Source organism: Temnothorax americanus, unplaced genomic scaffold (assembly GCF_048541705.1).
Source record: "Temnothorax americanus isolate GAGA-0224 unplaced genomic scaffold, ASM4854170v1 Scaffold11, whole genome shotgun sequence".
Taxonomy (NCBI): domain Eukaryota; kingdom Metazoa; phylum Arthropoda; class Insecta; order Hymenoptera; family Formicidae; genus Temnothorax; species Temnothorax americanus.
Genome location: NW_027509242.1, coordinates 2,110,974 through 2,124,645, shown reverse-complemented (window position 1 = coordinate 2,124,645; position 13,672 = coordinate 2,110,974). Strand labels below are relative to the sequence as shown.

The following is a 13,672-nucleotide window of genomic DNA, read 5'->3' as shown; positions in this document are numbered from 1 at the left end:
TCAACGTGATTATTTCCACGAAGATGGTTCGCGAAGTATTCGGGAATTATTGCGGAGTTATTACACGATTCTGGGTTGGTAAATCTGAAAAGACACAATTATGCGCGACGTAAAACAGAAATAACCGAAATACCTGCAAACAATTACAATCGGCGAAACGTAGATTTATATGTATATAACATATATCCAGCGCCTGTTTCCGGAAAACTGTTTCCCTGTTTCCAGCCGATAATTACGCGGCTAATTGCAAGCTTGTTTATCAAATTTTTATGACAATCGCAAAATTTTGCGGATCAGTTACCGTTCAGTTCATCTGGGACAAGCGCTTATGCATAGTGCGAAGAGCCCCCGCTAAATTAATCGAAGGGTCGGCCGATCGAATGAGAGCCGTTCAATTAGGACGTAGTTGCTGTTGTAGCTTAATGAAAGATGCAGTTTACTCGGGCATAACGATCTCGCGAAACTGGGTTACCGATCTGCGGAAACCGTCGAATAGATTAAACCGCTGCTGGCAATGTTCGCACCATCGTGTGCTGCGTTTCAACGCTGGGCAGGGTGATTCAGGTCCGCGGCTACAATATTGAACTAACAATAAGTCTTCAGTCGATGTTCTGAAAACGAAGCTTGATTATCCGAGAGAATCGTCGACCCTCTTCGTTTCCTACCTTTGAAAATAGACGCTATACGGAACTTCCGTAGCGCCGATGCACATTTCATCCAATCGCACTCTATTATAATAATAAACGTTGTGAAATTTTTAACGGCATATTTTACGGCGCGCACGCGTTTCCCCGGGGGAATAATAACGCCGTGACTGTTAATAACGGCGACGAGGGAGCGACACGCATTTTTATCACCTGGCACCGGCTGATATCCAGCGCGGGGGAATGGACTCCGGTTGGCGAATTAAGAGTATATGCGCTGCGTCACCTGGAACAATCTCACGTAAATTAGCTTGGCTTTAATCGTTGCCGTTGCCGATTAAATCGCGACTCGCGGGAACGTCTTTATTCATCCGGAGTATATACCCGCGTATAGTGCGGAAGCTCGATTTTTGGTCTCCGATCGTCGTCATCGACCGGTTTTATATACACGATACAAACGCGCCGGAATTAAGCGACGGCGTGCGCGGAATTCCGATCGCTTCATCGGGATTCGACGCAAATATGCTATTAAAACAAATGGGATCGACCCGCCAACCGGGGGCGGCGCTCGCGACGGAAGAATACGCTTAATTACGAGCCTTAGAATTCAATTACGGGCCACGTAGTCGCTTGTAAATTTCCGGCCGGTTACCGGAACCCCGTGTATAACCCCGGTGCTGCGATAATGCGGATACAATCGTAATTGCGTAATTACGACCCATGAGGCGTAAATTTCGTCGCGGCGCGCTTGGAAAATTGCCGCCAAAACAATACGGCCGACATTCGTCACGGAACATTGCCAACTAATACACTACTTATGCCCTTGTAAACGCTAAAGATGCACGATCAGCGTGAATCACTCGCGAGTCAGCCCAATGATTATCGCATTGAATTTTTGCATATTGATAACATACAATATAAAATTACATACTTCCTAAATCTGAATCAATGATGACTATACACCGATTCAGATTTAGAAAGTAAGGATGAGTCAATAATTATCCGGAACTTATTTATAAAATTTTTATTTATTAACGTATACCGATAAAGTTCATATTATTTTTCAACCTTTTGAATAAAATGTTTTTACGTAGCCATGTATGCACGCATATCATATTTCATATTTTGGTCAGTTTGGTCAGCGAATCGACAATCTCTTAGAGAACGAGACGGCCCCTTTGATTCACATGATTGAGTGGAGCAAATAGATGATAATCATTCGCTCTCTCTCTCTCTCTAATCTTGCTATCTGTAGGAAAATTATGTTATGTAAACGTAAGTTCCTCTTGGGATTTAATTACAAGTCATATAAACGTCGTGTAAATTTGTGTATCATGGCAAACGACGTAACGTGGACATAATCGTAGTCGCGCATAATCACGTCTAATGACAGAAATTCCGAGCCCGCGACAGCGTGGTCCCAAGGTATGTAGAAAATTTATGGAAACAATGCGATAATATGTAATAATCCATTACGGAGAACATCGCCGACAATAAATCGCCCAAAGCTATAGAACGATCGTCACGATCTGAATTATTTGCGAAATTATTCTTAATAAAAATGAATCTTTTACTTCGATTCTAAATCTGTTGCTGGATAACTAAGTACGCATTATCACGGAGTGAATTATTTCTTCCCAGAACTAATTACGGCTTTTAACGATAACGAATCTATTTAACCACGCTTTTCTTTTCCTCTTAATTCCCGAAAAACCCTGACTCAGAGGATATGTCTTGTTTAGATAATAATCCTATCGCGACCCTCTATAGTCCCGGCAAAAATTTACGCCAGAAAAAGGCGGACGATGCGTCAGCAGCAGCAGCAGTAATAAAAAAAGAGCGTCCGTCTTCACCCGTGTCATGCGTCACGCATGCCTCATTATACTTCTAGATAGACTTTTTTTCCAGCGCCGGGGTGCCCCGCTAAACCCCTTCGTTCGCCGACCGCTATTTTCAAGGACAATATCATAAGCGCGCGTGTTTGCGCGTCACCCACTACCCGGGGCTCTCGTGTTACCCGTAAATTGACTCGTTTTCAATTAACGACGATTTTAAGCGATTAAAGCGTGCCACGCCACGCCTCCTCCCCGACGATGACGAGTACCATCTGCCGTGCGTGCGTTTCGAGCGCCGCGCCGCGCCGTGACGTCGGAAAAGTTGAGTGCGGTGCGTGAGTGAGTGCACCGACACACCATCGGCGTCACCCCCGCGGGAGTTCCGGGGGATCGCGCTTTGAAACGTCGCTGAAACGGATAAAAATTTATGGGAAAGCGAGAATTTGAGTTACAGTTCGTGAAACGGGATCTACTAGACTCGATTGAAGATCCGTTATTTTATGCGAGGGCATTCTTAAGCCCTGTGTCGATGCTAAAAATAGCTCCGAGATCTCGGACAAATTGCCGAAATTGTTCAAATGTGAATTGTTAATTCTTTCTCCGTCCGAGATCTCGGAGCGATTTCTATCATAGTATAGGTAGACACAAGGCTTTAAGCTCAAAATTCAGACAAACTTGCGCACAGCTGCATGCGTAAAGAAAATTATCCAATCGTATTGCTGTCATATGGACGAGCGTAAAATGCGACTGGGTTATTTCCTTTCTGCATATGGTTATGCAGCTATGCAAATTTGTGTCTGGATTGGCCATTACGGCAGGATTATTTTTAAAACGTTGCCAAAAAGCTCGAATAATGATATACATATCGTAAAAAAATATATAAAGCGACGAATAACGAATACTTTCGCCTCGTTTATCGGGACATGCAATGTAATCATGTAATACCCACCCATCGAATGTTAAAGGATAAAGGTTTTTGCCGACGCCCATGGTCACTTTGGTCTCGCGTGGGTGCGTTCGCGTCGGCTTTGTCTATTTTCCGCTTTTTTCCTCTCACGTAGAAAGCGGGCAGAAACGTGGGCAAGGGCGGATATAAAAACGGTACGCTCACGCACGCTGTCATCGAAAAGTCAGATAAACACAAAACGTCTGTCGACAACGCAATATATACCACTTTTGAGGCCGAGAAGGCGAAGCTATATCGGTGTGAGGAAAATAAATATATTCTCCTTCGATATTTTTCCCCCAATACCCGTTACATCTTTAAAGACAGTTTTGTCAATTTTCTTTGAAAGATTGTCTATATGATAGAAGTAAAAAGAGCAAATAAGAAACGCGCAACTCCTCGCGAAGCGCATGTTCCGTCATTTATTTCGAAGTCTCACCGTTCTCTTCGACATTTTTTCGAAGCCTCACCGAAGACTGTCTCACCCTTTCGACAAATTCGGCCCGCAGATATTCTCTGCGTTCAACCAACCTGCGTTTTCACCCCTGCGTTTCAGTCGGGCGCGCGCGTCGCGCGACGTCCGTTCCGTATGTCGTGATATGGTGGCCTGCGCTTCCTCCGTTATCGCCGCGCGGAACCCTGGCACTAGCGAAGCCCCCGCATGCTTGCCGCATGTGCGCGAGAAAGCCCACGAATTACTTCCGTGTTTATAAAATAAACGAGAGAAGCGTGGCGGATGGAACGAGGGGGTGCCTTCTCGCTCTTTCTCCTTTCTTTCTCTCTGGTCTGCTTTTACGCGCGAGGGAACATGCCGGGTATGCGATCAGGAAGAGACAAAGAAAGGGAAGAGAGAGAGAGAGAGAGAGAGAAGGAAAGAGAACGACGTGGCGCATTTCTAAATGTTTTCCTCGCGGACGGTGCCGGCTGTGTTTTCCGTAACAATGGCCCGGACCTGCGCAAGTGTTATTGACGGAGCCGCCACGGTCGACAGCAGGCAGCCCCGACGTGTGATTACCGTGAATTGGGCTGTGCTACGCGATACGGTAATAACAGAGGAAGCAAACAGTCGGAAGTGTCCGTCTCCCTCTCTGATTTTCATCAATCGACGATACGTTTGCAAACAGCCGGGACAGCGGATTAAAAAAAATTAATGCGAATAAAAGAACGCGTATTTTTTTCAGGTATCGATGGCATTAAAAATTGAGAGAGATATGCTTAATTCACTAGGACGGTATTCCGGGAAAAATATCAGTTGATTCTGTGTCGCGCATATAGCGCATGATACAGCGGCAAACGTTTGTAGCACGATGAAATGCGTAATTCCGTGACATGCCGTTTGTCGCATCGGCTAATTGCGGATAAATTTTGGATGTTGATCCCGATTTTCACTATAAAGAATTTACTCGAGCGTCTCCGAGTCTGTTATTCCACAATTGGAGAGCTGCATCCGTTTATACCTTGTTAACGTTGATTTGATCGTCCCGAAAATAAATCCAGTACTTTGACCTTTACCTTTGTCTCTCTTGAGCGCAATGCCCTGCACGCTATAGAGAGGATAAATTGCGGAATCAAGAGGGTTATATTATTCAGGTACAAAAGTCCTCTCTCGGTATTTTCTCTAATCGCGATTAAGGCTTAACGGAAATAACATTTTTCGATCCGTTAAATAAAAAATGCATCGTCCCGCCGTAAAAGCAACGTCGTTATCGACGAGATTTATTTGCATCCGTTACCGAGCAACGTATCTGTGACCGTACCTTCCTCAATTTATAACTACAGCTATCGAATAAAACGCAAAGTTCGATAACGCCCCGATATTATAATGGAAATGTTTGCTTCTCGCTTTGACGCGGCGCAATTCGCGATCGGACAATTATTATTACTTGACTCGTGGTAATTATCAACGAGGCCAGAAATATTCTTTTTTTTCCGACTAATTGTAAGTGGACTCTGGAAATCGCGACGGAACTGCGTTTGAACCGCGGGGTAGCCTTTGAAGTATAGCGGCAATCACCGCGCCGCTCGTCTCGCTCTATGAAAGTAATATTTTTTTTTTTTTACAAACGAGATAGTGCTTTTATTCGGCGTGTTATAAAATACACAGTCGATACACGGTACACATTGCAACGTTTCCTACAGATAGCGACAAGCCCTCGCGATCGAGCGATGACGCGATGACACGTGTGTGTGCTCGCGCGCGCACGCGGAACGTATGTACACGCGTCCGCGCCGCGCGTAAATACGGCGCGAAACGTTCGGTTAAATTTGCACAGGCTAAATAACCGGATCGCGCCGGGCATTACATTAATTATATTATTAGCGGCGAATCATCCGGGACGGAATCGCAGACGGGTAATTTTGCGTGCGCGCGTCCGATTACGGAGCGCGTATTGTACAACACGGCGCGGCGCGGCGACGCTTGTTGTTGCAAAATATTTACAAAGGAGAGAACGTAGGCAGTCGATCGATGCTGTCGCGTTTATTGACACACACCGTCGTCGATAACTGTGCGCTTTTGTAAGCTTCCCCCGTTCACGGAGTGACAAAGGAGGAAAATTGGCGACAACGAGTGCATTGTTTCTTTCGAAAAAGGGCCGCGGTAGCACCGATTGATTCGCGTTTAATTTATATTTTCTCATTTAACGCCGTTTAATCGTCCCGGCTTTACACGACCCCAGAATATTGTTTGTCGATTGATAAACGGTAAAATCGCGATTGCGTCCGCGTTTCGCGTGTTGCGCGAGAATAAAACCGCGCCGCGCGCGCGAAGGAAGAGCAGCCGTTGGAAATATGTCGAGTTATTTCTTTCAGCGTCAGCGTCAGCGAGGTGCGTGTTTCATTGTATCCGGATTGGTAATTGAATTTTTCCGAACCGACTGAAGAGCGCGAAAATTCATCGATAATTCTACGACGAGTTTCCGAGCAAATCGGCGGAAATGCCCGTAATTCTGGGCCCCCGTTAGAATGTAAATTACACCCGGAGCGATCATCCGTCGAGTTAACTGAATTTTCCGTCTCTCTCCATATTATAGGCAGACGGTGAATTACGTCGGCGGGAGAGGGACAGTGAGAAATCTAGCGAGGGACAGGGGGAATCATTAAGCGGAGTTAGTCAACCCGGACCCGGTCTAAATTGCGACAGTCTCATTAACGCGGCGCGGTGGCGCGCGGCGTGTCGAAATTGACAGTATGGACTTACGACTCTGTTTCTCGAAACAATAATCGCGGCGACGCGCGACGTCGCCAGCGTCCTCGAGATGAAGATTTTAACGGAGCATATTTTAATATTTTACGATTCAAATTTCAGAACGCGTATCTCTTGCTAGATCATAATCCTTCGCCAGATTGACGTTTAATTGACGTTTTTTTTTCTTTTTTTGTTTAAACGATCGATCGACGCACGTGTCGCGTTTGTCGTAAAACTTCGAAATACAGCGTGGATAACCTAGATATACCCTCCTCCCTTTTGACATCGACGTCACCACGTAAACTGTATCGGTAAATTCTTCAATGTATTAGAAATAGAAAAAAAAATGGCGAATTAGTCCAAGTTTTTATTAGAAGCGCTTATATCATGTATTCTGGTATTGCAGTCACATCACACCGGGTGTATTGCAAATGAGAGCTGGAAATGATAGGCGAAGCGATATCGACTACCTATCATCGCGGTAATGCGCAAATATTAATTATTAAATTATTAATATGCAAGCACTAATTAGTAAATGACCAGTGTGTAAATATCAATTACTAAAGGCGTCACTTGTCTTCCGTGTTACATAATCCATATATCGTTATATAACAACAGCCAGTCCCCGACAAGATATGCCTACTCTTATCGCGCGCACCCTTGACATTTTGAAACTTTAAAAACGATCGCGATTGACGCAATTGTCGCGCGTCTGTCGTAAATATTCGAAATACAGCGCGGATAACCTATAATAGATACCCTCCTCCCCTTTGACATCGATATCACCGCGAAAACTATATCGACACGCTCCTCCGCCACGGGCAGGATCCGCCGAGATTGTCGTCGACGCGCGGCGTCCGTTCGCATTAATAGCCGGATTACGGCCGCGGCCTATTATTATTCATAACGCATTATGACAATTCCGTTGTGCTTACGCCGCGGCATTTTACGACGAGCGGATCGTCCGCGTATTGCCGCGCGGATATTATTATGTAAAACATCGCGATGCGGCTTAACGCGCGACGGACGCGCTGTATCAACATCGCGCGGAGAAGCTTTAAGTGCTTCCCGCGCGCCCTTAAAAGCTCTCTCGTATATATGTCTCTCTCTTTCTCCTTCTATATATATATTTTTTTTTATCTCTCTCTCTCTTTCTTTCTGTCCCTCTACCGCCCGCGTCCGTCTCCCCCTGCACGTTGCTCCGAACATATTGTACGCTTCTATAAAAACGTCGTTTTCGGACTTTTTCGGACGACCCCGCGTTATATATAAATTGGGACGAGAAAATGGCCGTGTTGCGAGGCCGCTTTCTCGGATGCGCGAAATAGGATCGTGTATCGGAAGCAATCAATTTGGACAAGCCCGGGTCGCGAGTTTTCTACGTGCCCTCTAAATAATTTGCGAGCGCGCCGATACGCCGCGCCGCGCCACAGCCGGGCCAGCCGTCCGGTTGTATAACAACCGTCGAATCCGGTTAATAAAATTCCCGGCGAAGTCGCCGCGGGTGTCCGATAAATTCCTAAGTCTCGCCCGCGACGGCGGAAATCGTCCCGGGGGCGAGACGCGCGCGCGAGTCGATCCGCGATCGATGTAACGGCGTTACAAGCACATTTTCGGAATTGCGGGCAGTCACGGGGGAGTAATAATTCATGGCGGGCTGCATTAAGTGATTACTGAAAATTCGCGGTATTTACCTTACGCCATAATATAATCGCCGTAATATCATTCAACTCTGTCGGGATTATGTGTGTTTTTTTGTCGTTCCAATTGTTCTGTTATAAAATTATGACTTTTAATGCTGCTTCAACAGCATTTCGACGTCGCGGACATTTTTTAATTGATGACACACGTCACGTGTGTCGATGCGCACATTATTCTCTTATTAGTAACGCGCAGAGGAGGAATAAGTAAATTAAACGAGATATCTTTCTCCACACACGTGAATATTCGCGCGCGACAAAACGGCCGTTTGAGCGTGGAAATTTTCGTTCTAGATAATAATTCGCGTATACGCGTCTTTTATGTTTACCGCGGTCCCTAATGAAAGGCACTATAATAAAACGTCGCTATATAACTCGCGTCGAGCGTCTGACGCACGGAGCGTAAAACGAGATTGTCAGCCTCGTATCGGCCGCCGGTCTTTTGTGACGCGACGCGCACACATCACCGGTATCGTGTGTTTTACAATTTACGTTATGACGAGCCCGCATCGTTAAGATGCGTTCGTATTGCGCACCGGCGCGAGACAATAAGAGTCTCATCAGTGACGCGTGATTTCCTGCTGTTTGCAACAATTGTCGCTGCGCTGTTCGCCAAATTAACAAGGTGGGAACGGTCACGTTATTTCCCGAACTCTACATACGCGATTCCCATTGTTGTACGATTAATTGCTGAAATATCATTTCACGAAACTTGAGCCACTGAAATAGTCACGGATATAGCGCTTTGATATTATTCGAGTGAAAATGTTAGGGGAATACTCCCTGTCCACCCTCGTATTCGCGGTTTCAAAATGCCGATCGCACTGAACACGAATGATTTGATGACTCGCTGGTTTACCGCCTTGTTAGGGGACCATCAGCGTTCGTTCCCTCTTGATCACCGCTCGCATTACCGAGGAAATCCGTCTATTTCCCAAATGCTCACGTAGTAACTTCTAAAAAGTAAAAGGCTCGCGGTTTGCTTTGTTACAATTTTTCCAATATATATATAACAATTACACGGTATAATATAATTTTTTCAATATAATAATTTTTATAATTCTAATAATTGTATTACGTAAATATAAGATTGATAAGTCGGATAATTAACGAGAGAAATGAATGAAAAAGATGTTACGCGTAATAGATGAGTCTGCCATGGCGCAATACTGCTGTTACGACGCCCATCTGTAATAAAAACACGATAATCAGAACGCAAGATGGACAGAACGTAAAACGAAATACGACGAACGGGACATAAAAATAGACGGATCGTAGAACAAAACACGAAATACGTAGAACGTAAACAGACCCTAAGATAAAAATATATGTACGTACAATACTGGTTGAGTCTATAAAAAATGATGAGATTTGATAAATCACGTAGCGGCGAAATGAAAGGGGCAGAGTCGGGAGGGAGATCCCATGTCAAAAAAAGTAACGAATATATAATATTCAAAAAGTTATATATAATATATTTAATAAGAATTATTCGCCAGTGATGAAATAATAATTTGGTATAGTTAAACGGCCTGACTGGCAAGTTTTATTAGTATATCACAACGACGTTTCGACCACTAATTTGGGTCCTTTTCAAGTTATTTTAACAATGATAGAATACGAGAATGAAAGAATATATAAGAAATTTAAAAAACAACATTACTCGTTGAACGGATTTACGATAATAACGATAAATAGGACTTACATGGATCATTGTGCGTCAATTATATAAAATTCGTGGCGGGTCGGAAAAATACGACGGTCTCATGTGAAGGCCGAAAAACTAATGATACATTATCGCATAATACAGTAAACATAGAAGGACAACTTAAAGTAATACATTATCGCAAAATACAGTAAACATAGAAGGAGAACTTAAAGTGAAGAAATTATTCGATCATAGACCAATGGTAGGTTTTCAGTGTCTTTCTGTGAGTTGATTTCCCCTTTTTTTTTTTTAATAAAAAACATTTTAGAAATTTTACGTTTTTTTAAATTTTGTTCTTTGTGTAAGATTGTAACATCCTGCCATTTGAAATTATGGTCGCAATCTGTTCTATGTTTACTGACGACCGAATGTTGGTTGGGGGGTTTTTTGATGTCTGCGCGATGCTCTTTTATACGCGTTTCTAAATGTCGCTTCGTTTGTCCGATATAGCATGCATTGCAATCAGAACAATCGAGTTTATAGACGACATCAGTGCATCTCCCGATCTCCAATCTATCCTTCCCTTTCCTGATTAGTGTATCCATTTTCTTAGGGACCGTATACAAAGTGTTCAAACCGTAATTTTTGAACGTACGGCGTAATCCCTCACTAAAAGTTTTTACGTAGGGGATGGGAACATAATTTTTCAGATCAAGAGTAAATGCACTGTCCTCGTTGTTAGCGTTATCCTCATTATTCGATCGTTTGTTAATTTCTGAAATTCTTCTTTGAATGTGTTTGTTCACCAAAAGGTCCGGAAAACAGTTATTAGACAATATAACGTTCACCTTTTGGTGAACAAACACATTCAAAGAAGAATTTCAGAAATTAACAAACGATCGAATAATGAGGATAACGCTAACAACGAGGACAGTGCATTTACTCTTGATCTGAAAAATTATGTTCCCATCCCCTACGTAAAAACTTTTAGTGAGGGATTACGCCGTACGTTCAAAAATTACGGTTTGAACACTTTGTATACGGTCCCTAAGAAAATGGATACACTAATCAGGAAAGGGAAGGATAGATTGGAGATCGGGAGATGCACTGATGTCGTCTATAAACTCGATTGTTCTGATTGCAATGCATGCTATATCGGACAAACGAAGCGACATTTAGAAACGCGTATAAAAGAGCATCGCGCAGACATCAAAAAACCCCCCAACCAACATTCGGTCGTCAGTAAACATAGAACAGATTGCGACCATAATTTCAAATGGCAGGATGTTACAATCTTACACAAAGAACAAAATTTAAAAAAACGTGAAATTTCTGAAATGCTATTTATTAAAAAACATAAAGGGGCAATCAACTCACAGAAAGACACTGAAAACCTACCATTGGTCTATGATCGAATAATTTCTTCACTTTAAGTTCTCCTTCTATGTTTACTGTATTTTGCGATAATGTATTACTTTAAGTTGTCCTTCTATGTTTACTGTATTATGCGATAATGTATCATTAGTTTTTCGGCCTTCACATGAGACCGTCGTATTTTTCCGACCCGCCACGAATTTTATATAATTGACGCACAATGATCCATGTAAGTCCTATTTATCGTTATTATCGTAAATCCGTTCAACGAGTAATGTTGTTTTTTAAATTTCTTATATATTTTTTCATTCTCGTATTCTATCATTGTTAAAATAACTTGAAAAGGACCCAAATTAGTGGTCGAAACGTCGTTGTGATATACTAATAAAACTTGCCAGTCAGGCCGTTTAACTATACCAAATTATTATATATAATAATACGTATATATACACTACGGGCCTACAGGCACTCCGGTATAATACAATATATCGGTGGATATAACAAGGAATACATTTCCCGACCCCGACGTTGTTTGCAGGAAGATTTGATCCGAGCGAGCGTGTTCTGACAATGTGGATCCGGTTTTACGTGCCTTGTCACGGCTATCCTCCCGAGAAGAGGCGTCCTTTTAAACAATGCACTTTACAATGCGCAACGTCAATAAATATCATAGCCGCAGGCCGCGCGGAATATTTTCCGGAGCGCGAGCAAGAACTAAAATCGCCACCGGCCAAGCGAATGTTATCGATGGCACCACGGACACTGGACCCGATATGCACCGTACAAACTGATAATTGCTCGGTAAATTGTACCTGGCGAAAGCGTAACGTCGTGAATATTTAATCGATATTAAATTTATATTACATTTCGATAACAATTCCCTCGGCGTCGCGTTTGGAGCGGCGGCCGACATAATTATTTTACAGCGATCGCCGATACGAACGGACAACCGCGAATATCGGCTCGACGCGATGCGTTCTTCTCTCTCGCTCTCTCTCTTTCTCTCTCTTTCATTTTCGCGATCGACATGCGCTGTTACAGTTTATTATATGTATATCGCATTACTTGTTTTGCAAACTACGCCAGAGAAGAGCCTGTCTTCTCTCTATATTACAAAAAGTATACGATATTTATTTCGAACGCGCGTTCTAACGAGACATCGATCGCGCGCAAAGTAGAAGGAGAAAAAAATTCTCTCTGACATCAAGGTATCGGAAGACGGTATTTTCTGTGCTGTCGTTTTATTTCCCGCTGATTCGACACTCGAGCTTTCCGCGCTGCCTTCGAAGTGTGTACGTCGAATGGTGGCGGCACGAAGTATACAATGCTTCTCGACACAGGAAAATTGCGTTAAAAAATTAAATCCAATTACCTCATATTTGTATAAGCGTTACATTCGCGCGCTTATTTTATATTTCATCGCTTCAATGTGCACTTTTCCGCGGGTCTTGGCGCATTCGAAGGGTAATAATTAGCACGATTACTCAACGTCGGCGTCGCCTCGATTGTGCAAATCGCGATATTAAACGAAATCGATGCGCCGCGATGTTATTTTAAAATCTCATTAGGAAAACGATGGCTTGTTTTAAACACAGCTCTGGTGTAAATCAGTCCGCTGAGCTCGTTTTACCGGGCTCGCGCATCCGCGTATAAATCGTGTAAATTACCCATATTTCTATGAAAACCTATCAGCGAATGAAACGGACGCGAGCGCGAGCGCGTGATGATTGCGCTACATATTGCATAGTAATTACAATTCATTAATGATAATTCGTAGCGGAAGTATCTCTCGCTCTCGTGAACCAACGTCGGCCACGTGACGTATATGGTCGTAACATTTAATTCCTACCCACGGAGACACACACATACGCGCTCACGCACAGAACCCCCCTCCGGTATTTTGCAAAATCGTTACGTCGGAAACGTTGCAGTCCGCGGGCGGAGGAGGAATGTGTGCGAAATACACGTCGTGTATATGTTCCCGCGCGGGTGTATTTTTCCCTCGTGAGAGAGCGCGCATGAAACGCGCCGCGCTACGCCACGCCGGCATTTCGGTGCCGGTTGCGATACACACCGTTATCTCCGAGAGGAGAATGGAAATGCAATTAAGGCCGGAATCAAGTCCGATCGCGTATGCACCAATTATTGACGAAGATCAATGGCCGAGTGCAGCGACGATATATACGTTAATGAGAATCGATGACAAATTATGACGTCGCGTTCAACGTTAACCCTCGACGTTGCCATATGCCGTGACACTGTATTACCATAATACACCGTAATACCACTAATTGCAATTTCCCTCGAATGCGCGCGCGTACTGTGCACGCGGTAATTT

General features: G+C 43.7%; 1 protein-coding gene across 5 annotated transcripts in view; it reads left to right on the top strand.

Moving 5' to 3' along the window:
- LOC143908635 (uncharacterized) overlaps positions 1-13,672 on the top strand; it is a 189,369-nt gene that overhangs the window by 97,559 nt on the left and 78,138 nt on the right. Inside the window, exon 1 of one of the 5 annotated variants that reach the window (XM_077426383.1) lies at positions 6,201-6,252. The exons of the other annotated variants lie outside the window; for them this stretch is intronic. Coding sequence (XP_077282509.1) covers positions 6,216-6,252 — 37 coding nt within the window. The 5' untranslated portion in view covers positions 6,201-6,215. Of the gene's footprint in view, positions 1-6,200; positions 6,253-13,672 lie in introns of those variants that run through there. 5 annotated transcript variants of the gene reach the window in all.